Source organism: Lutra lutra, chromosome X (assembly GCF_902655055.1).
Source record: "Lutra lutra chromosome X, mLutLut1.2, whole genome shotgun sequence".
NCBI lineage: Eukaryota > Metazoa > Chordata > Mammalia > Carnivora > Mustelidae > Lutra > Lutra lutra.
In genome coordinates this window covers 55637957-55660218 of record NC_062296.1, presented here as the reverse complement: position 1 = coordinate 55660218, position 22262 = coordinate 55637957, and the positions used below count along the sequence as shown (strand labels likewise).

At 37.9% G+C, this 22262-nt stretch overlaps 1 protein-coding gene across 3 annotated transcripts in view; it reads right to left on the bottom strand.

The window, feature by feature from the left end:
- SHROOM4 (shroom family member 4) overlaps positions 1 to 22262 on the bottom strand; it is a 226547-nt gene that overhangs the window by 94218 nt on the left and 110067 nt on the right. For all 3 annotated transcript variants that reach the window (XM_047715789.1, XM_047715785.1, XM_047715786.1), the window contains exon 2: positions 13649 to 13800. In XM_047715789.1, the coding sequence (XP_047571745.1) occupies positions 13649 to 13800 (152 nt within the window). The remainder of the gene's footprint in view (positions 1 to 13648; positions 13801 to 22262) is intronic.

Below are 22262 nucleotides of genomic sequence, written 5' to 3'. Positions count from 1 at the left end.
AGTTAATTGTATCCAACAGTACATTAAAAAGATTTTTCATCATGATCAAGTGGGATTTATTCCTGGGCTGCAGATGTGGTTCAATATCCACAAATCAACCAATGTGATACATCACATTAATAAAAAAAGGATAAGAACCATATAATCCTCTGAACGGCTGCAGAAAAAGCATATGACAAAATACAGCATCCTTTCTTTATAAAGACCCTCAAGAACAAAGGGATAGAAGGAAAATACCTCAACATCATAAAGGCCACATATAAAAGACATAGAGCAAATATCATCCTCAATGGGGAAAACTGAGAGCATTTCCCCTAAGGTTAGGAACACAACAGTGATGTCCACTTTCACCACTATTGTTCACCATAGTACTGGAAGTCCTAGCCTCAGCAATCAGACAACAAAAGGAAATAAAAGGCATCCAAATCGGCAAGGAAGAAGTCAAACTTTCACTCTTTGCAGACAACATTTCTATGTAGAAAACCTGGAAAAGTCCACCAAAAAGTTGCTGGAACTGATACATGAATTCAGCAAAGTCACAGGATATAAAATCAATGTATAGAAATCTGTTGCATTTCCATACACTAATAATGAAGCACCAGAAAGAGAAATCAAGGTATCAGTTCCATTTATAGTTGAACCCTCCTAAAAAAGATACATAGGAATAAACCTAAAAAAAGAGGTAAAAGATCTGTATGCTGAAAAATATAGAACACTTATGAAAGAAATAGAAGACACAAAAAATTGGAAAAACATTCCATGCTCATAGATTAGAAGAACAAACATTGTTCAAATGTCTATACTAACCAAAGCACATTCAATGCAATCCCTATCAAAATACCACCAACATTTTTCACAGAGCTAGAAAAAACAATCTTAAAATTTGTATGGAACTAGAAAAGACTTCAAATAGCCAAAGTAATGTTGAAAAAGAAAAGCAAAGTGGGAGACATCACAATTCCAGATTCCAAGCTTTATTAACAAAGCTGTAGTAATCAAGACAGTATGGTATTGGCACAAAAATAGACACATAGATCAATGGAACAGAATAGAGAACCCAGAAATAAACCTACAACTATATGGTCAACTAATCTTAAACAAAACAGGAAAGAATATCCAATGGAAAATAGTCTTTTCAACAAATGATGTTGGGAAAACTGGACAGTAACATGCACAAAAATGAAACTGGACTGCTTTCTTACACCATACACAAAAGTAAATTCAAATTGGGTGAAAGAACTAAATGTGAGACAGGAAACCATCAAAGTCCTAGAGGAGAAAACAGGCAACAAACTCTTTGTCCGTGGCTGCAGCAACTTCTTACTAGACACATCTCTGGAGGCAAGGGAAAGAAAAGCAAAAATGAAATATTAGGGTTTCATCAAGATAAAAGGTTCTGCACAGTGAAGGAATTAATCAATAAAACTAAAAGGCAACTGACGGAATGAAAGATGATATTTGCAAATGACACATCAGATAAAGGGCTAGTATCCAGAATCCATAAAGAACTCAACAAAATCAACACCCAAAAAATAAATAATCCAGTTAAGAATTGAGCAGAAGACATGGATAGACACTTTTCCAAAGAAGACATCCAAATGGCTAACAGACACATGAAAAGATGCTCAACGTCACTCATCATCAGGGAAATACCAAGTAAAACCATAATGAGATACCACCTCATAGCTCAGAATAACTAAAATTAACAACTCAGAAAACAACAGATGTTGGTGAGGATGTGTAGAAAGGGGAGAACTCTTGCACTGATGGTGGGAATGCAAACTTGTGCAGATACTCTGGAAAACAGTATGGAGTTTCCTCCAAAAGTTAAAAATTGAATTACCCTATGACCCAGCAATTGCACTACTAGTATTTACCCAAAGTATACATAAATGCTGATTTGAAGGGGCATATGCACCCCGATGTTTATAGCAGCAGTAACAACAATACCAAATTATGAAAAGAGACCAAATGTCCAGCAATGGATGAATGGATAAAGAGGATGTGGTGTACATATAAAAGGGAATATTACTCAGCCATCAGAAATGAAATTTTGCCATTTGCAGTGATGTAGATGGAACTAGTATATTAGGTTAAATGAAATAAGTCAGTCAGAGAAAGATAAATACCATATGATTTCACTCATATGTGGAATTTAAGAAACAAAACAGATGAACATAGGTGAAGGAATAGAAAAATAAAATAAGATAAAAACAGAGAGGGAAGCAAACCATAAGAGACTCTTAGTTATAGAGAACAAAGTAGGGGTTGCTAGAGGAGAGAAGGGTGGAAGGATATGCTAAATGGGTGGTGGCCATTAAGGAGGGCACTTGTTGGGATGAACACTGGGTGTTATATGTAAGTGATGAACTACTAAATTTTATTCCTGAAACCGATACTTCACTGTCTGTTAACTAGCTTGAATTTAAACAACAACAAAAAGAAAGATGACATCTAGGACTTCCATAGCTAGATAGATGTCACTGTCTGGCTTCACAGGTTCAAAGGACAAGCTAACTCTCTTGCTAGGCATTGCTGGTGACTTTATGTTAAAGCCAATGTTCATTTACCTTTCTGAAAATCCTAGGGCCCCTAAGAATTATGTTATATCTAGGCTGCCTGTGATCTATAAATGAAAAATAAAGCCTGGATGACAGTACATCTGTTTACAATATGACTTAATGAATATTTTAAGCCCACTGTTTAGATGAGATGAGAAAAAAGAAGAAAAGATTCCTTTTAAAAATATTACTGCTTATTGACAATGCACCTGGTCACCAAAGAGCTCTGATAAACATGCATGATGAGATTGTTATCTTCGTGCTTGCTCACACAATATCCGTTTTATAGCCCGTGAATTAAGGAGTGATTTCAACTTTCAAGTTTTATTATTTAAGAGATACATTTTGTAAGACTATAGCTGTCATAAGATAGTGATTCCTCTAATGGATATGGGCAAATAAATTGAAAGCTCTCTGGAAAATATTCACCATTTTAGATATTATTAAGGACATTCATGATTGATGGGAAGAGGTCAGAATGTCAACATGAACAGGAGTTTGGAAAGTGTTGATTCCAACCCTCATGGATGACTTTGAGGGGGGTCAAGACTTACGTGGAGGAAGTAACAGCAGATGTGGTACAAATAACAAAAGAGCTAGAATTTGAAGTGGAGCTTGGAGATATTGAGTGAATTGGTATGATCTCATGATAAAACTTGAATGGATAAGGATTTGCTTTTTATGGATGAACAAAGTGGTTTCTTTTTTTTTTTTAAAGATTTTATTTATTTATTTGACAGAGAGAAATCACAAGTAGGCAGAGAGGCAGGCAGAGAGAGAGGAGGAAGCAGGCTCCCTGCTGAGCAGAAAGCCCGATGTGGGGCTCAAACCCAGGACCTGGGATCATGACCTGAGCCGAAGGCAGCGGCTTAACCCACTGAGCCACCCAGGCGCCCCAACAAAGTGGTTTCTTGAGATTAAATCTACTTCTGGTGAAGATACTATGAAGATTGTTGAAAAGACAAAAAATGTTTAGAATATTACATAAATCTAATTGATAATGCAGCAGCAGTTTGAGAGGATTGGTTCCAATTTTGAAAGAAATTTTGTGGGTAAAATGTCATCAAACCCATCTCGTGCTACATATAGATCATTTCTGAGAAGAGTCAATAGATACGGTATACTTCACTGTTATTTTATTTTAAAAAACTGTCACAGCCACCCCAGCCTTCAGCAACCAACATCCTAATCAGTCAGCAGGCATCAACATTGAGGCAAGACTCTACCAGCAAAAATATTTCAACTCATTGAAAGCTCAGATGATAATTAGCATTTTTAGCAATAATGTATCTTTAATTAAGGTATGTACATCATTTTAGATATAATGCTGTTGTACACCCCAGATAGACTATAGTGTAGCATAAACATAATTTTTATATGCACTGGAAAACCAAAAAAAAAATTCATTTGACTTGACTTATTTGCATTGTTGTAGTGTCCTCAAAACTGCAATATTTCTGAGGGATACCTGTATTATGTTGAATATACTTTTCACCATTAAGTATTATGTTAGCTGTGGGCTTGTAGGATATAGTTTTCATTATGTTGAGGTATGTTCCCTTTAAACCCACTTTGTTGAGAGTTTTGATTATAAATGGATGTCAAATCTTATCAAATGCTTTTTCTGCATCTATTGAGATGATCATATAATTTTTACCCTTCACTTTGTTAATGTGGTTTATTACATTGATTGATTTTCAGATTTGCTGAACTATCCTTGCATCCCTAGAATAAATCCCACTTGATCATGGTGTATGATCGTTTTAATGTATTGTTGAATTTGGTTTGCTAATATTTTGTTGTGAATTGAGGCATTGATCTTTATCAGGAATATTAGCCTGTAATCTTTATGTGTGTGTGTGCTGTCCTTGTCTGGTTTGGGTATCAGGATAATGCTGCCTCTTAAAATGAGTTTGAAGGCATTCCCTCCTTTTAAAATTTTTGGAAGAGTCTGAGTAAGATAGGTATTAAATCTTCTTTAAATGTTTGGTATAATTCACCACCGAAGCCATCTGGTCCTGGAGTTTGTTTGTTGGGAGGTTTTTTATAACTGTTTCAATCTCCTTAACCAGTCTATTCAGATTTTGTATTTCTTCATGATTCAATCTTGGTAGATTGTGTTTCTAGGGACTTACCCATTTCTTCTAGTTTGTTCAATTTGTTGATGTCTAATTGTTCATTGTAGTCTCTTATGAACCTTTGTATTTCTGTGGTATAAATTGTAACTTAACCCTTTTTATTTCTGATTTTATTTATGTGAATCCTCCTTTTTTTCTTAGTCTAGCTAAAGGTTTGTCAATTTTGTTTGTCTTTTTATTTTTTTTTAAAGATTTTATTTATTTATTTGACAGAGAGAAATCAGAAGTAGGCAGAGAGGCAGGCAGAGAGAGAGGAGGAAGCAGGCTCCCTGCTGAGCAGAGAGCCCGATGCGGGGCTCGATCCCAGGACCCTGGGATCATGACCTGAGCTGAAGGCAGAGGCTTAAACCACTGAGCCACCCAGGCGCCCCTTGTTTGTCTTTTTAAAGAATGAACTCTGTTTCATTGATCTTCCTTAGTGTATTTTTAGTCTTTATTTCCCCTCTGATCTTTATTATTCCCTTCCTTCTCCTAACTTTAGCTTTTATTTGTTCTTCTTTTTTCTAGTTGCTTTATGTGTAATATTAGATTATCTGAGATTTTTCTTGTTTCTTGAGGTAGGCCTATATCTCTATGAATTTCCCTTATAACTGCTTTTGTTGCATCCCATAGATTTTTTATGTTGCATTTCCATTTCATTTGTCTCAAGATTTTTTTTTTTAAATTTCTCCTTTGATTCTTTCGTTGACCCATTGGTTGTTCAATAACACATTAATATACATATGCTTATAATTTTTCTAGTTTTCTTCTTGTAATTGATTTCTGGTTTCATACCATTGTTATTAGAAGAGATGCTTGATAGGATTTCAATCTTAAATTTATTGAGACTTTTAAAAAAAGGTTTATTTATTTATTTTAGAGAGAGAGCACACAAATGGGGGAGGGGCAGAGGGAAAGAGAGAATCTCAAGCAGCACCCCCGATCCAGCCCAGAGCCTGACGTGGGTTTTAAACTTACAACCCTAAGATCATGACCTGAGCCAAGATCATGGATTGGACACTTAACTGACTGAGCCACCCAGGTACCCCAGACTTGTCTTGTTTAATGATTTTATTTATTTATTTATTTTGAGAGAGAGAGTACAAATGTGCAAGCTAGGGGGGAGGTGGGAGGGGGAAAGGTAGAGAGAGAATCTTGAGCAAGTATATTTATCAATGAGATTTTTACTTGCATACATTTTCTTGTTAATAATTATTAGTACCCTCTTTTTCAGCTTAAAGAAGTCCCTTTAACCTTTCTTATAAGGCCAGTTTAGTGGTAATGAACTCCCTTAGCTTTTACTTGTCTGGAAAACTCTTTACCTCTCCTTCAATTCTCTATGATAAACTTACTGGATAGAATACTGGTGGTTGGAAGCTTTGTTATTTTTTTTCCTTTTAGCGCTTTGAATATATCATGCCACTGTCTTCTGATCTGCAAATTTTCTGCTGAAATATCTGTTGATGGTCTTATAGGGGTTCCATCATGTGTTAAAGTTTTGGTTTTTTCTTGCTGCTTTTAAGATTCTCTTTAACTTTTGAAATTTTCATTATAATGTGTCTTGGTGTGGATATTTTTGAGTTCATTTTATTTGAAACTCTCTGGGCTCTCTGTTTCTGGATGTTTATTTCCTTCTCTGAGTTGAGGTCTTCAGTCATTATTTGTTCAAATAAGTTTTCTGCCCTTTCCTCTCTCTCTTCTCCTTCCAGAACTCCTATAATGTAAATGTTATTCTGTTTGATGTTGCCCTGTAAGTCCTTTAAACAGTCTTCGCTTTCTAAAATTCTTTTTCTTTTCACTGTTCTGGCTGGGTGAGTTCCACTGCCCTGTTTTCCAGATCACTGATACTTTCTTCTGCTCCATCTAGTCTGCCATTTAACTCTTCTAGCATACTTTTCAATTCAGTTATTGTATTCTTCAGCTCTTTTCATATATTTTCTATCTCTTTGTTGAAGTTCTCCCTGTATGCATCCATTCTTCTCCCAAGCTTGGTGAACATTTTTATGACCATTACTTTAAGTTCTTTATCAAGTAAATTACTTATCTCTGTTTTATTAAGGTTTCTTTTCAAGGTTTTTATCTTATTCTTTTATTGGGAACATATTTTCCTATTTCTTAATTTGTTCAACTCTCTGTTTATTTCAATGTATTAGGTGAGAAAGCTACATCTCTCAGCCTTAGAAGAGTGGCCAGTATAGATGATGAACCTTATCATTTAACTTTGCCGTTGGTTTTGGTTGACTCTGGAATATTTGTGATTATCTAAGTAGCCTGATTTATTTTTTATAGTTCCCAGATGTTGAGGGTATACCAAGACCTGTCATCTTAATCAGCACCTAGTTTTGGGCTGATTGGAGGCTAGCCCCTCAGGCAGCAGGTTTTAAAGTATGCAAATATATACAGTCATGTGGGACTGTGGTCATAATCCCTGCTGACCTCCTGTCCCAGCACTGTGGAGGTCTTCCCTAGGTAAAAGATGCAAAAATCAAGGCTCTGAACAAGGTGTAAGTGCCTTTCTGGAGGGTACCAGCAAACTGGTACCGCCAAGCTTAGCCTGCCAAGAACTATGTCTCTGATTACTTCAGTCCTGTTGGGCCTACAGATGCAAGGCTCCTGCATAAGATCCAGGAGATCAAGTAGTATCTCCTGTGTGGACTACAAGTGCCCACAGTTTAGCAAAGCAGAGCAAGATTGCAGGGCCAGTCCATGCTCACTGGCTTTAGTGGAACAGTGGGAAATCACAGAACTGTATCATGCCCACTGGCTTTTGTGAGGCAGCATATCCCTGGTATATTAATACATGACAGAATAGTTACAGTTTTATTGAGTTTTAACAGTTTTAACCCCTTCTTTGTCCACCCTCATGCAAAGTCTCTTCACTTTTGAAATACAATTTAATTGTAGATGGCATGTGTATAATGGCAACAACAGAGTGAAGTCAACTAGGGAAGCTGGCAGATAGCCAAAATATGGTAGTTCCTTTTCATATTCATGTTGGTCTAAGATCTGTACATCAGGTTTGCAGGATAAAAATTAATTTTTTTTCTGATCAGTGTGCTTAGAGTTGATCAGTTACTGAAAAACAGAGTCACAAATGAGCATACTCATAAAAGACTGAATGCAATCTCATCTGCCAATCTAGGTAACCTGGAGTAATGTAACTACCAAGTGAACCAGTTACTCATATTCTCTACTTTCCTGTATCAGATGTGTAAATATAAAATTCTGAATCTTTCCAATAGGCCAAACATCTAGTTGGTGCTAGGGATATCATGATGAACACAAAGCAGCCCCTTCCCTCATGCTTCTGGTCTAAGAGCTGGAAAAATAACTTTTGGGATTTTCAGGTCATACAGTTTCTGTCAGAACTATTAAATTGTACTGTTGTGTGAAAGCAGCCATAGACAGTACATGAATAGGCATAATTTCGTTCCAGTAGAACTTTATGGACACTGAAATTTGACTTGCATATAATTTTCACATGTCATGAAGTACTATTTTTCTTTTGCTTTTTCCCTTCCCAACCATTCAAAATATATATTTTTAAAAACATACATAGCTTGCAGGCCATTCATAAACCAGTGGTGGGCTAGATTTAGCCCATGCGCTGAAGTTTTCCAACCACTGTCTAGTCTAATGCAGAAGATAAATACAGAAACAAATTATTTCTATACAGTGTGATAAAAGCTAGAGTTCTATGGTTCTGTGGGAACCAGAGGAAGGCCATCTAACTTAATTAACCCAAGGCATCAAAGAAAGTATCTTTATAAACATCAATCCCAGAGCTGAGTTTTAAAGAATGTTAATATGAAGGCATTAACTAAGCAAAGAAAGGGAAAACTATGCTCCAAGTAGAAAGCATAGAATGAACAGTCACAGAATTGATAAACAGCATGAAATTCTTGGGCAATGGTATTATTCTAGCACAAAATATAAGGAATGCCAGATGAAGTTGTAGGTAAGGGTAGGGATGAAGCTATAATTATGTTTTATTTACCATTCCTCTGGGCAATGAAGGCCACTGACAAGTTTTCAGCAGGGGAGTGGTATAATTGAATCTGTATTTTAGATTTATCTCTGTGGCAACACTTTGGCAGATAGATCTGAGAGAGCTGAAAGGCTACTGAAATAGTCCAGGGGTGAGATGATGAGGGCCTGAACCAGGCAAAAGCAGTGGAAATGGAGAGAAGAGGATAAATTCTAGAAGTGTCTAAAAGGTAAAATTAACATGGCTTAACAAGGAGAGCAAGAAGTAAAAAATGACTCAGGTTTCTCACTTGAATGGCTAGGTGGATGAAAGTACCACCCAGTGCTATTGGAAAGTGAGAGAGTTTTATAAGCTAGATAATGAATTCAGATTTATATACATCGCTTGCATTTACTGTTGAGTTTTCCTGTGGAGGTTTTTACCAGGCCACTGTACATACGAATTTTGGGGACAGATTAGAACTAGAGATAAAGTTAAGAGCACAGATGTGGTAATTAAAACTATGAATGAGTGTAGTTGCTCAGATTCAGCACATAGAATAAGGAGAGTCATAGGCCATGGTGATTAAAGGAGACTGAAAGAATAGGAGAAAATATTTAAGGTCTTGATGATATTAAACAGTAGCTGTAAAGAGAATGGAGTATGAGAAAGTTAAAAGAAGAAGAGGTTGCCGTAAGAGAGGTGGATTTAGTCTTTCACAATGGATTCCTGAAAATTAATCCGTAATGCCTCGAGGAACAGTCTGTTGGATATTGGTATCAGAATGATGCTAGTTTTAAAATCAATGTGAATAATTCTGCAGGATTTTCAATTCTATAACATTTCTAATATTCCTAGAAAATTTGAAGGAATTCACTGATAAAAAACATCTGGCCCTAAAGTATTTTTGGAAGTTCTCTTTGATAATTGTTTTCAATGTTTCTACGGTTACAGGCCCATTTTGCTTTAAACTTCTTACTAATGCACGGTGTTTAACATTTTATTAGATATTTCAAATTTGCTGAGGTTTTCAAATTTATTAAGGTACAATTATAGCAGTTTCCCATAGTTTAAAAAAGTTCTTTGTATTTGTTGTTCTATTCTATTTATCATTTAAATTTTATTTATAATTTATCTTTGTTTTCTTAATTTAATTTGCTAGAGGCTTATCTACTTAATTTATCTCCCTATAAAAACAACATACCCCTTGGCTTCATATTATATTGGATTCTTAATCATGTAATTTCATTCTTCATTTTTAATAATGAAATATTTAAGGTTATGAATTTACTTCTGAACATTGCTCTCAAAGTTTTGAGAAATTGTGATCTCATTTTTGTTATTTTTTTATTAGTCTGCTAGTGTTTCTTTTGGTTAATACTTGCATACAAATGTGTTTTGAAATATTAAAGCAGTGGAAGACTTTTGTTCAAATTTGTTTCTAATTTGTAGAAGTCTTACATTATCATCAGAGACAGGGCAAGCCTGATTTCTACTTCTAACAGTATGCAAAGATTTTCTTTGTGGCATACCATATGATCATTTAAAAAATGTTCTCTGAATATTTGAAAGAGGGTGTATTCACTGTCATCAAATATAATTATTGTTATTAATTAAATCCGATGAATTGTGTTTTTTAAATATTCTAAGTACTTATTTTCTTGGTCTACTTTATCTGTCATGTTTAAATTGTATGAGCCTTCCATATAGACATTTCTATAGTTGTTCTTCTTTGTATTACAGTCTTTTCTTCAAATATTTGCATGTAAAAAAATGTTTCATGAATATAATATCCTTAAAATAATTTGTATGTTCTATCAATATAAAATAAATCTTGTGGGACCAACAAGACTGTATGGTTATCGTTCCTGTTTCGTTTTGTTTCCAAATAGATAAGTGACATGACCAGATGTCTTATCTAGAGAATAGATTGATCAGAAGGAGGATTGATGAGAAGATGAGAATCCAGTGAAAAGACTCTTCCAATAGTCCAGGTAAGAAATCATGAGTGATTGGATGAAGACAAAGGCTGCAGAGAGGTGTATAGCAAGTAGAATGACTAAGACTTGGAATTACTTAGATTGAAGAGGGTTGGGGCAAGTGAGAAGAATTGAGAGTTAACACCTAGATTTCTGACTTGGTTGACCATGATCTAAAGGGCAATATAGGAGAAAGTGCTGGCGTGGCTTTTCAGACTAGGGCGTTTTCTCATTATATTCATCCCGAAGGACTGGAGTCCAGACCTAAACCTCAGTGCTGAAACCAAAGTCTAACTTAGTATAAAACACTATTAAGTTTCAGGGGATCATATTTCATTTATGTGCTAAGAGCTCCTTCATAAATTTGAGGAACCATTTGGACTAAGAAAGAGGCAATACATGAAGGTTAACTTTTCCACAAGAGGGCAGCATCACCTAATAAATTATGTCATTGAGGGCCTCCGCCAATAGGCGCTGGGGGGAGGTTGAAAGGGTAGACAGGGAGCCATAGGACCTGCCACACCATGAAAACCAAAGGGCCCTACTATCTCCAAAGCCATAATTACAGCTACTCCTAAGTGACTGCTAAGGGCAGATGTTGCTACAGCAGGAACAAAGAGAACATGGTGCTCACCAAGGGAGGATGAGTAGGTGACAGCCTGATGATACTCATTCTTATGACTGGCTCAGAAGCCACCAGAGATGGTGTCTACATTCCCTCCAAGTGTTGCTATCTCTGTATAACCGGTATCTCCCAGGGAACTTTATTTCATGTTGAGAGCCCTAATGGTTTCTCTGCAAATCTGGTGCTGTGAAGATTAGGCTGGAAAGTACACTACAGTTCTGATGTTCTCCTTGTTTAATAATGTTTGGTTACTCCAATTGTGCTTCTCTTATACCCCAGGGAAAGGAATAGGAATGAAATTCCTTGAGACCTCATAAGTGAAAGGCATTTTAGATACATTGCCTCATTTAATCATCCCAACAATGCCATTATATAGGAATAGAACTAGGCAGTGCCATAAATGGGTCTATCTGAATCTAAAGCAAAAACTACTAAGCTACCTCTCCAAGAAGCCTTATTTAAAACCTAAATTACGATGATTCGAGATTGAGTCAGTGGCAATGCATCCATTGTATAAGGAATTACTTAACATGTTACTTCCTATTCAGGTTCATGAGCAGGGATGGCTTAATCTTAGGTGCCAGCAGGTAATCCAATAAATTAATGGGATCCTATGTAACCTCACCCTTACTAACTTAAAACTCTTTCCCCCTTATATATGCTCTCAAGATAAATCATTTCGATATAGAGCATGAGAATGGCAGAAGAATTAAAGATGGCTTCTGTATTTTTGGTTTGGTTGACTGAATGCATGATGGTCCCAGGCACTGAGATGAGGAGCTTGGGAGAAAAAGCTGACATGTTAGGTTTTGAGCATATTGTGCTTGAAATGGTTCTGAGACATCTAAGTATAAATGCCCTGTGGGAAGTTGACTATAGGAGACTGGGGCTCAAGAGATATAGTCATAGATACATGTAAATGATAACTGAAACTCTGGAACTGAATGAGGTTTTCCATGGTATATTAATGAAATTAGAAAGAGTGGAACTAGGGAAAACACCAACACATAGGGATGATCAGAGAAAGAGCAGGTAGTAAAGGAACATGGTTTTAAAAAATGAACAGAGAGGTAGGAAAGGAACAAGAAAATGGGGTATCTTGGAAGCAAGAAAGGAGAGTTTCACAAAGGAGAACATAATCCAGAGCAACAATGGCAAATGCCATATACTAGTCACACATGATGAAGACTGAAAACAACCCACTGACTTCAACAATTAAGAAGTAATAGTAGCTTTTGACAGAATAGTTTCAGTGGGGTTCTGAAGGTCAAATTCAGACTTTAGTGGGTAGAAAGCTAAATTGAGGATGAAGACAATGATTATAGACTCTCCTTTTGAGAGACTGAGTATGAACAAAAGGAGAAAGATGGGGCAGCAGCCAGAAGGGGAGGGAAGTAGGATTATGGGAAGATGCTTTAAAAATATTTTTTTCTAGTAAAAATTAATTAAGATGGTGAAGCTCTGGTTCAAGTATAGGATAAAGGGAACAAATAAAAGGGAGAAGTACAAGCTCCAGTAACACAGAGCAAAGATACAGCAGCAAAATGGAAGAAGCCATATGGAAAGCTCACCAATAAGCAAATGTGTAATGGCAGCAGAGCAACTGTGCCCAAATATGTCCTTACCTTCCTTCTGCTTTGGCCACTCCACTTATCTGGAATGCCTTTCTCCTCCTGATGGCTTATTTGTCCAATTCTACCCACCCTTTAGCTCAAATTCCACTTCCTCTTGAACTCTTACCATACCAATCTTTTCTGAGGTACTCTCTCTTTCTCTTGAATTCTAATAGCAATTTCTGTCTGAACAATCCATTGAGCAAGTCTTCAGCCTGTGAAATCCCTTATATTGTTTTTTTTTTTTCAAAAAGGTATTGCTAATTTGTCACACGTGTGTCTTTTCTCCCCCATTTGGCTGTATTCTCCTCAAGGGCAGGGTTTCTATCTTAGAGTTTGCCAGTTTCCAGAATGCCTACTATGGCTGGTAGTAAGGTTTCTTTAAATCTTGTGATTGATTTAAATAAAAACTTGAAAAAAATAAATCTGTGGTGGAACAGAAGCAGCCTGTTATGAAGAAGACAGAAAAACACCAGGTTAAGTATGCCCTTGGTGTATATGGAATCATTTACTTCTCTCGGTAGCAAATAAGGAGATTGAGTCTTGCAGACATAAAATAAATTTAACCAGGGTGCAGAGGTACTATGTAGCAGTGTCAGGATTTGAACCAAGGACCTTTTCTCTTATGCCATTCTGCTTCAGTTGTCTGCAAAATTCTGTTCATGTGAGACACCTCTTTCTTTGATGATGTTTAGATAGAGACATACCTCTATTGAGGTTTTAGTACCAACCAAGCAGTTTCAGTGGCCACTATTCCTTATAGCAGCAAATCTCCCTGTACCTTACCTCCTGACAATCAGCTTGAGGATCCGGAAGGAGCCTTTGATGAGGATGAGGGCCTCCTGGCGGGAGCCATACAATGGAGTGCCATTGATATTCACCAGCTCATCACCAGTCCTCATCTTCTGGGACAAGGCTGCCTTGCCCCCATCTTCAATCTGTGTTGCAGAGAACAAAACAGAAAGCAGGTGGTGAGATTACTCCTTACCCAAAATTCTACTTCCTGGTTCCTCCCAACGTCAGAGCCATAAGTAGTACTGGGGAATGGCTCCAGGAGGCTCCAGGAAACAGCTAAGAAGCTGATCACAGGCTAGTATTTACCTTGGGCAAACCCCTAAGGAAGGAAGCAATACCAAAATAATGGAATCTCTGCTCTGGAGAAATCCACATCCATCTGGGGAGACAAGAACTTCTAAATGAGAATGATGTTTGGAAGGAACATGACAGTGTCAGTTGAAGTAGCAGCGTGGCATAGCAAACTGTGAACACAAATTACAGCCAGAAGAGCTAGGCTCCAGCAAAATGACCTTTAGCAAGTCCTTTGCCATCTCTGGGCAGCCTTTGAAGCCTGGTAAAGTTGAGTTTGAATCTTTCTAGCTGAGTGACCTTGAGCAAGTTACCTAACATTTTTGTGTCTCAGTTACCTGATGGGGAAGAGTATGTACCTCATAGGGTTGTCAGCATAGGGAATATCTGAGAACATTTAAGTCCTCAATTAATGTAAGCTCTGATGATTATAGCAAGGGAGGGGACTCTGAAGACCTTGAGCATCCAACTCAATATTCTGTAAGTGGGATTGCAAATTCAAAAGATACAAAGGATGTACAACAATGTAACTGATCACATATCTATGTCTCTTCAACAAGTGCCTAGTACAGTGCTTCTAGGATATGGACCACAGAGGGCATTCACCAAAATCTGGAAACATAGGTGTTCACGGTACCATCACAGCCTACAGAATTTCCACTGACCAGGGCAATCTTGGCAAGAAGGTAGTCAGGCTGGAGGGCATAGAAAGCAAAGGCAGAAATAATAGCAGAAATAAAAGGCAGAAATAAAAGCAAAGCAGAATGTCCCCCATGGGTCCTTGATTATGGCTACTTTTATATATAACATTCATTGTACCACAAAGGTGAGTTCTACCTAATAGGACATCAACTCCATCCGTGGTGGCAAGAGTCATCTCATTAATCTCATTAATCTCATCTCATCTCATCTCCATTAATCATTCCTCAAATTTTTAGTGAATTTCTAGTATGCACAGGACAGCATGCTAAAAGCTAGAGATGAAGAAATGAACAAAGCATGCATAGCTCAGCCTCAAGGTTAGGTTACTGTCTGAAGTTCATATGTCCACAGAGATGGTTATATTTAAAAAAAGGTCCAACCCACTGGTGGAATCAGGAAGAGATGTTTGTTTTTCTCCTAGGGGCAAGGAAGGTGAGGATGATTAAACCATAGAATCTTTAGGGAAAGATAGACTCTAAGTGATGCAACCAAAGGCTGGTCTTTGCTGTGGGTGTTTTTATATTTCTACTCTTCTTCTAATTTTTTTCTCAGTCTTTCATAGAATCCCTCCAATCTATCCCTCACCATGAAAGTTAGAATATTGCTGAGCTTTAGGTTGGCTAGTTCATATGCAATTTGGCAATTGAGACTTCCTGAGTGCAGAGAAAAATGTTAATTCAGGATTTTAAAAATCCCATCAAATAAATTGAAATTCTAAGTTAAATCACAGACTATTATTAAATTTATTGCTGCTAACCCAACAGTTTTTTTTTTTTAAATTAACCTTTGTCTGACAAATCATAGGTTAGCCAAGTGACATTGAATATATATATACCTTTGTTCCAGTACCTGGGCCACCACTCAAGATAAAACAAGCCAATATTGGTAAATGGGGAAAAACTCTCAGCAAATAAATTAAGATCACATTCTAATTTCCATTGTTATTATCATTATTACTTCACAGTCACTGCTGCCTGCTGCCAAAAAAAAAGGCAAAGTGCTGTGCTTGAATTTCAGAAGTTCTATTTGAATGACTCATTGCTTTGGCAGCCACAGAGGGCCCTCAGCATCAGGCAGGACTTTCAACAGGGATCAGCCATCTAAAAGGGCTTCCTTAGACTAACAAAGAGCCACAAATAGGAGCCCAACTAATGAATGCTAATAGATTTTTCCTGTTGATGTACATTAGTCTTAATTCACTCTACCCATTTTTTATTCATACAACTCAATTATCCATATTACTGTTACCAATAGCAAGTCTCCCCTTGAATATGTGTTGATATTAAGTACCATCTCAAGTTAATTAAGCACTTTGTTACATCGACTAGATCTCTGTTTATTCTAGGCCAGAAAATGAAAGAGGGGAACCTTTAAAAAAAAAAAAAGATTATTGCTGCCGCAAAAGCTTATGCATTTTGCATTCCAAACTGCCATCTGGGCTGTCACGGAGTCCTTGCGGGGACTCTTTCCTGGACTACAGCCTCAGGCTGACTATGAATGCCCCTTTTCTTTCTTTCTTCCTTTTTTTTTAAAAGATTTTATTTATTTATTGAGAGAGAGAGAGCGAGCACATGTGCACGGGGAAGGGCAGAGGTGGAGGGAGACTCTCCAACAGACTCCCGGCCCATATGGAGCTGGATACTGGGAGTCTGATCCCACAACCATGAGATCATGACCTGAGCCAAAACCAAGAGTCAGACGCTTAACTGACTGAGCCACCCAGGCACCCCCCATGCCCATTTTCTGTTTCCTGCCCCCTCTCAGTCATTAGCAGCCTCCTCCTCAGGACAGATGTGTTGAGTGTAATAATACCATTTTAGCACAAGTACAAGAATTTGCAGACAAGAAAGAAATAAATTATGGGCACCTGACACAGTCCCAGAGTCCAGATGGGTCCAGATCAGGAAATGAAACTCCATTTGATTGAAGGTCCCTTGGACTATACTCCAAACTAGTCCTTTCCCAGACCCAGGGCATTTACTGAGCTATGCAACTGATTCCTTCTTCCTTCTCCTGACTTTTTTTTTTTTTTTTGTGGTGGTAAATATGGTCAGTGTTTTTATTTTTACTCTTTACTAATTTTTTTAACCCTTTTATTTTTTATAAACATATAATATATTTTTATCCCCAGGGGTACAGGTCTGTGAATCACCAGGTTTACACACTTCACAGCACTCACCATAGCACATAGCCTCCTTCTCCTGACTTTTTAATGTTTTTAAAAATTACTGTTCACTAGTCTTTCCAGCACTCCACCTCTAGATTCCAGTATGTCTTCAATTATTGTTTTGTTTCCTGATTGCCAGTTCTCCAGGTCAGTGGCTCAACCACACATTTGTTTATATAGAAGATATCCTATCAAGGCAAAGGAATGGAAAGGAAAGGAAGGAAGAAAGGAAAGGAAGGAGAGAGGCAGGGAGGGAGGGAGGGAAGAAGATGTATGTATTCTTTTATAAAATGTTTTCTTTCCCCTTTCCACTGCCCCTTGTACAAGTCTGGCTGAGGCCCAGGAAAGGTGTCAGTCAACAAACTTGTTGAGAATAACCTGCCCTGCTTGATGGGCTGTGTATCATCATTTGATACTGTCCATTCAGAAAGGCTGATCAACTTCCCAGCTCTTCCTGAATCAGACTTTTAGGGCGGCTTTCTTGTTTCATTTCAAGTGTTGTGAATTCTCAGATTGTACCCAGACACACAGGAATGTCAGTATAAACACACATCCCAAAGCCCAATGTAAACAATGGTTAATTTGTGTGTCATTTTATTTTATCCAAGTGATTGCTGAGCTTAGCAGTGAGTGGCCCAAGTAATTGAAAATGGATTGCATAAAGGTCATATAATCAAAAGCCAGCTGGTTTCTGGAAAATTGGGAAGAGCTGATTGACCTTGGGTAAGTCCCTTTCCCCTCTTGTGGCTTCTTTCACCCTTACTGGTTAAAGGCAGGGCGTCAGACTAGATGATCTCTGAGGGCCTTAGAGCTCTGACATTCAGTGACCTGTGAACAGTTAACAAAATCATGCATTATCCTTCTGCTGACACAGGTAATCCGGGCTTTTTGCCCCATTATACTTTGTCTTCACCCATTTTTCACTCCTTGAAAACTGACTAATTAACATCCATCTCTCATTTCCCTGTGGTCTTTATCCATTGTTTTGGAGTGGTCCATCAAGCCTGGAACACTTAAAAAAGCACAGTTGGGACACAGAGAGAGAGAGATTCCTGAAGCCCCATTTTGTGCTAATGAGCTAGCAATTTGGAAATTTTTGATGGATCTCCAATGAAGCATGAAGTACTCTGATAGCTGTCAACAAAGTGACAAGCTGGCCCCTTGAGAGTAAAGGCAAAGAAAAATGGACTTAACAACACTTACTGGCTTTTTAGTAGTAGCTTTTATTTAGTCCAGTATTAGCAGATACTTGCTTGGGGCTTTTGAATAAACTTGGAAGATATGAAAGAGTGAGGGAAAGAAAAGTTAAATAAGGTTTAGCCTGAAAAAAAATGTAGTCAGCAGGAGAAACAGCATCTGCAGCAATAACCAACAGGTATCGAAAGCTTATTATAATAGTGTAAGAGCTGCATTAAAAATCAATGGCATGATTGTGAATACCTCAGCTTGCTACAAGACATTTATTGGAAAAACAGGCATTGACTGAAACTTTCCTCGCCGGTTCTAAGAGCCTCTGGCCAAATTACCAGCCCAAACGCCTACCTTGACCAGCTTGTCTATAGACTAAGAAGGCAAACAACAGTGTTAATTGTTTAAATTGATTTATTTTTTTGCAAATATATAGACAAGGCCCACCTGGAATAGTAGTTGTACTGCTTAAAAAATAGAACATTCTCTGAATGTCTTCTTAACACCCTTTAAAAGATTTTCAAGTTTCAGGGTACCTGGGTGGCTCAGTGGGTTAAGCCTCTGCCTTCAGCTCAGGTCATGATCCCAGGGTCCTGGGATCGAACCCTGCACTGGGCTTTCTACTCAGCAGGGAGCCTGCTTCCCCCCTCTCTCTGCCTGCCTGCTTGTGATCTTTCACTTTCCCTCTGTGAAATAAATAAATACAATCTAAAAAAAAAAAAAGATTTTCAAGTTTTTAGTAACATTCTAGATACCTCTTCAGCAATTCGGTCTTTCTGGGGAATCAACTGAGAGAACATGCAGAGAGGGAGATAAACTGGATTTAAGAAATCTAACTATGAGGAAGGAGGATCACCAAATAGTAGATAAAGTCTCTGCTTATTCTGAAACTTAGTTTGAAATCTCCAGCAGACCACAGATTGGGGACTGTCAGTTTCTGACCTGCCCTCGCTCTCATATTGGTATGCCTTAGAATCTGATGCTAGAAGAGATTAATCAGAGTGCCCTGGACAGGGAAGACTGGGGCTTGGAAATTTCTACAGTCTCTTCACCGTGGCCCTGAACAGTCTGACGCTAGGCTGCAGACACACTGCCTGCCCTAACTTCTCTGTCTGAGCAACTCTCTCCCTTCAAAATCCCTCTCAAATTTCCAAAGTCCTCTAGAGTAGAAAAACAAGAAACTACTATTCCTCATCTTCCTTACATTGCCCAAAGCAAATCAGAAAACAAAACCTGACTCTTAAACAAGACTCCAAAAACAGCCGCCAGTTAAAAAGATGTAAGTGGGCCTGGTTCTATGTGCTAATCCCTGTATGTAGATAGTTTGAGGAGGTGGACACCAAGGGAAGAGGTACTCTTTCCTCTACCAGCTAAGAAACAGATGCCCTGATCCTACATAGGGCTGCCCCAGAGTGTCAAGTTCTGTGGATCAGGCCCATGGTTTCCCCTGATCTTGGACCAGTGGAACTATATTATGCTCCAAAGCATGACCTATCCCTACAGGCAGCACCTTCCTTCTTAATCACCTATCCCTATAGACAGCTGCTTAATCACCATGTAATTAACTAATCCTCACAACAAAGGTCCTCTAAGCGCCAAATCATTAAATTTCCCTAAGGATTAGCCCAAGTCAAATGCTAAGCATCTTTGCCAAAAACTCAGTCCAGAGTCAAGCTCAGTTCTAGGAATTTGGTGACAAGTAAAGGAGTAGAGTCAAAAGCACTGTATCTTACATCAGCAACAGAAAGCAAGTTAGCATCAGTGACCCCTACCAAGTCAGATCATCCTGTTTTCTCCTTATATCAGGTAACGGGGAACAAACATCACTATGCAAGAGTAAGCTCAGGCTTACTGTGGTCTTATTCACACTTTCTCAACTCTAGCCATTTATTTACACTGAAGTCTTTTGCCGATATTAATATTATCAGTGTTCATCAAAAATGTCAGCTTTTGGTGGTATAGAACAATGATCTCCAGAGAAGGATGTATATATATATCCCAGGCTATGCACAAGATGATCCACTGGAAGGGGAGATATTTGAACTTCTGTTTATATTTACATTTATCTAAAATAATTTAAAAGTCAAGCATTATTAATATTTAATATTGGTAGTAGTAATTTATAGCATTCAGAAATAAAATTATGTGTACTGGGGACACATACTCAGAATATTTTTGCTGGTGTAAATTTTTACTAAAACATTTATCCAAATCATAGACTTAATTGGGAGGGCTAAAACCAAAAGACCTTTGAGGAAAACATGAGAATATCTTTGTGACCTTGAAGTGGGCAAAGATTTCTTTTTTTAAAATTTTAAAATTTTTTATTTAAATTCAATTAATTAATATATAATGTATTACTAGTTTCAGAAGTAGAGATCAGTGATTCGTCAGTCTTATAACTGGTGTTAACCAGTACCCATCACATTATATGCCCTCCTTAATGTCCAGTTACCCTATCCTCTGACCCCCTCCCCTCCAGCAACCCCCAGTTTGTTTCCTATGATTAAGAGTCTCTTACAGTTTGTCTCCCTCTCTGATTTTGTCTTGTTTTATTTTTTCTTCTCTTCCCCTATGATCCTCTGTTTTCTTTTTTTTTCTATCATTTTTAAATTTATTTTCAGCATAACAGTATTCATTGTTTTTTGTACCACACCCAGTGCTCCATGCAGTCCGTGCCCTCTCTAATACCCACCACCTGGTTCCCCCAACCTCCCATCCCCCCACCTCTTCAAACCCTTCAGATTGTTTTTCAGAGTCCAAAGTCTCTCATTGTTCACCTCCCCTTCCAATTTCCCCCAAATGCCTTCTCCTAACTCCCCATGTCCTCCATGCTATTTGTTATGCTCCACAAATAAGTGAAACCATATGATAATTGACTCTCTCTGCTTGACTTATTTCATTCAGCATAATCTCTTCCAGTCCCATCCATGTTGCTACAAAAGTTGGGTATTCATCCTTTCTGATGGAGGCATAATACTCCATAGTGTATATGGACCACATCTTCCTTATCCATTCGTCCATTGAAGGGCATCTTGGTTCCTTCCACAGTTTGGCAACCGTGGCCATTGCTGCTATAAACATTGGGGTACAGATGGCCCTTCTTTTCACTCCATCTGTATCTTTGGGGTAAATACCCAGTAGTGCAATGGCAGGGTCATAGGGAAGCTCTATTTTTAATTTCTTGAGGAATCTCCACACTGTTCTCCAAAGAGGCTGCACAAACTCACATTCCCACCAACAGTGTAAGAGGGTTCCCCTTTCTCCACATCCCCTCCAACACATGTTGTTTCTTGTCTTGCTAATTTTGGCCATTCTAACTGGTGTAAGGTGATATCTCAATGTGGTTTTAATTTGAATCTCCCTGATGGCTAGTGATGATGAACATTTTTTCATGGGTCTGATAGCCATTTGTATGTCTTCATTGGAGAAGTGTCTGTTCATATCTTCTGCCCATTTTTTGATATGATTATCTGTTTTGTGTGTGTTGAGTTTGAGGAGTTCTTTATAGATCCTGGATATCAATCTTTTGTCTGTACTGTCATTTGCAAATATCTTCTCCCATTCCGTGGGTTGCCTCTTTGTTTTCTTGACTGTTTCCTTTGCTGTGCAGAAGCTTTTGATCTTGATGAAGTCCCAAAAGTTTATTTTGGCTTTTGTTTCCATTGCCTTTGGAGACATATCTTGAAAGAAGTTGTACTCGAGGAACTACAGAACACTCATGAAAGAAATTGAAGAAGACACAAAAAGATGGAAGACCATTCCATGCTCTTGGATCAGAAGAATAAACATTGTTAAAATGTCTATACTGCCTAGAGCAATCTATACTTTTAATGCCATTCCAATCAAAATTCCACCAATATTCTTCAAAGAGCTGGAGCAAATAATCCAAAAATTTGTATGGAACCAGAAGAGACCCTGAATCGCTAAGGAAATGTTGAAAAACAAAAATAAAACTGGGGGCATCACGTTACCTGATTTCAAGCTTTACTACAAAGCTGTGATCACCAAGACAGCATGGTACTGGCATAAAAACAGACACATAGACCAGTGGAACAGAGTAGAGAGCCCAGATATGGACCCTCAACTCTATGGTCAGTTAATCTTCGACGAAACAGGAAAAAATATACAGTGGAAAAAAGACAGTCTCTTCAATAAATGGTGCTGGGAAAACTGGGTAGCTATATGTAGAAGAATGAAACTCGACCATTCTCTTACACCGTACACAAAGATAAACTCAAAATGGATAAAAGACCT